The sequence below is a fragment of the Centropristis striata genome, chromosome 13, assembly GCF_030273125.1.
Source record: "Centropristis striata isolate RG_2023a ecotype Rhode Island chromosome 13, C.striata_1.0, whole genome shotgun sequence".
NCBI classification, from domain to species: Eukaryota; Metazoa; Chordata; class Actinopteri; order Perciformes; family Serranidae; genus Centropristis; species Centropristis striata.
Window position 1 is genome coordinate 35,866,615 of NC_081529.1, and position 2,258 is coordinate 35,868,872.

The following is a 2,258-nucleotide window of genomic DNA, read 5'->3' on the forward strand; positions in this document are numbered from 1 at the left end:
TCTTGTATTTTAGATTCCTCAAAGTAACCACCCTTTGCTTACTAGAATATAAGACATGTTTTCAGTTATTTCACACTTTTTTGTTAAGTACATAATTCCACATGTGTTCATTAATAGTTTTGATGAATTTACAATGTAAATAGTCATGAAAATAAAGGAAACGCATTGAATGAGAAGGTGTGTCCAAACTTTTGGCCTGTACTGTATAACAATCAGAGTGGGTCCATTCTGCATAACGAGTACTTTTACTTTTGATACTTTAAGTACATTTTTGAATGCAGGAATTTTACTGTAGTGGAGTAATTTCACAGTGTGGTATTAGTATTTTTAATTTTAATTTTAATTTAATTACCAAAGACGATGTAAAATAAACAAAAAATAACCGAAATTATCTTTAAAAAAGCCACAAAAGTTCCAAAAAATATGTAAAAAGACACAAAATTACCAAAAAAAAGGACAAAAAATGACAATATTTTCCAAAAAAAAGCACAAAATTACCAATTTTTAAAAATATATATATAGAATATATAAAACAATCAGAGTGGGTCCATTCTGCATAACGAGTACTTTTACTTTTGATACTTTAAGTACATGTTTGAATGCAGGAATTTTACTGTAGTGGAGTAATTTCACAGTGTGGTATTAGTACTTCTCCCACCACTGTTCCCACATGAACTCCCCATTATTCCCAGTATATATATGTGATAATAATAATAATGAACCCTTTTCTCTCACCGGGGACATGAACTCCCCATTATTCCCAGTATATATATGTGATAATAATAATAATGAAGCCTTTCTCACCGGGACATGAACTCCTCATTATTCCCAGTATATATATGTGATAATAATAATAATGAAGCCTTTCTCACCGGGACATGAACTCCCCATTATTCCCAGTATATATATGTGATAATAATAATAATGAAGCCTTTCTCACCGGGACATGAACTCCCCATTATTCCCAGTATATATATGTGATATTAATAATAATGAAGCCTTCCTCACCGGGGGCTCCGCAGTCAGCGCAGCGGCTGTTCTCCGGCCGCTTCAGCAGCTCCAGCAGCATCTTCTTGTTCCTCTCGTGGTTTGACATGTCGCTGAAAAGTCTCTTTCTCCTCTTAAATCAATCCCGCTGTCCGAGACAAACATGGTGGTCACATAGTTCCACTCGTGGTGAAATAATGCAACTGTCAAAACGTCCAAATCAAAAGTGGAACTTGCGGACAGAAAAGTTTCTGATGTTTCAACAGACCAGGAGGGCCTCTCTCTCTCTCTCTCTCTCTCTCTCTCTCTCTCTCTCTCTCTCTCTCTCTCTCTCTCTCTCTCTCTCTCCCTCTCTCTCTCTCCCTCTCTCTCTCTCTCTCTCTCTCCCTCTCTCTCTCTCTCCCTCTCTCTCTCTCTCTCTCTCTCTCTCTCTCTCTCTCCCTCCTCTCTCTCTCCTCTCTCTCTCCCCTCTCTCTCCTCTCTCTCCACCTCCTCTCTCTCTCCCTCTCTCTCTCTCTCTGTCTCTCCCTCCTCTCTCTCCCTCTCTCTCTCTCTGTCCTCTCTCTCCCTCTCTCTGCTGTCACTGGGCTGGCCTTGTTTTACTGCTTCCTATTAAACAGTCATTCATAAACCGGTCCTCCCACTGCTGAGCCTGCTGATTACAGCTGATTATCTAGATGCAGGGATGGTCAACTGGAGGCCCGGGGGCCACATACGGCCTCACCCTCACTTGAAGTGGCCCTCAGTACAACTACATGCATGAAATCAGTGTAAAAAATGCACAAAATTACTTCTTGCAATTAATGTTGGTCTGCTGTTCTTGCACAAAAAAAAAAAAATAAATCACAGTAAGTGGTTATTTTTTATTTGCTTCAAACCTTTTGTATTCCTATTTATACTGTTAAACATGAATTTGAGCATGAAATATGTAAAATGACTGCACTGTAAACAAATAGACACAAAATAAACAAATAGACTCAAAATAAACAAATAGACTCAAAATGATCAAAAAAATGACAAAATGAACAAAAAAGACACAAAATGAACAAAAAAAGACACAAAATGAACAAAAAAAGACACAAAATGAACAAAAAAAGACACAAAATTAACAAAATGGACACAAATTAACAAAAAAAGACACAAAATGAACAAAAAAAGACACAAAATGAACAAAAAAGACACAAATGAACAAAAAAGACACAAAATGAACAAAACATGAAATCTTAAAGTGCAGTGTAAAAATGCACAAAATAATTTCTTGTAATTAATGT

The 2,258-nt window shown here is 36.6% G+C and overlaps 1 protein-coding gene across 1 annotated transcript in view; it reads right to left on the reverse strand.

The window, feature by feature from the left end:
* Positions 1-1,219, reverse strand: part of adap2 (ArfGAP with dual PH domains 2) — an 11,729-nt gene extending 10,510 nt beyond the window's left edge. The window contains exon 1 of the mRNA XM_059347155.1: positions 1,009-1,219. Within this exon, the coding sequence (XP_059203138.1) occupies positions 1,009-1,096 (88 nt within the window). The 5' untranslated portion in view covers positions 1,097-1,219. The remainder of the gene's footprint in view (positions 1-1,008) is intronic.
* Between the last annotated feature and the right edge of the window lie 1,039 nt (positions 1,220-2,258).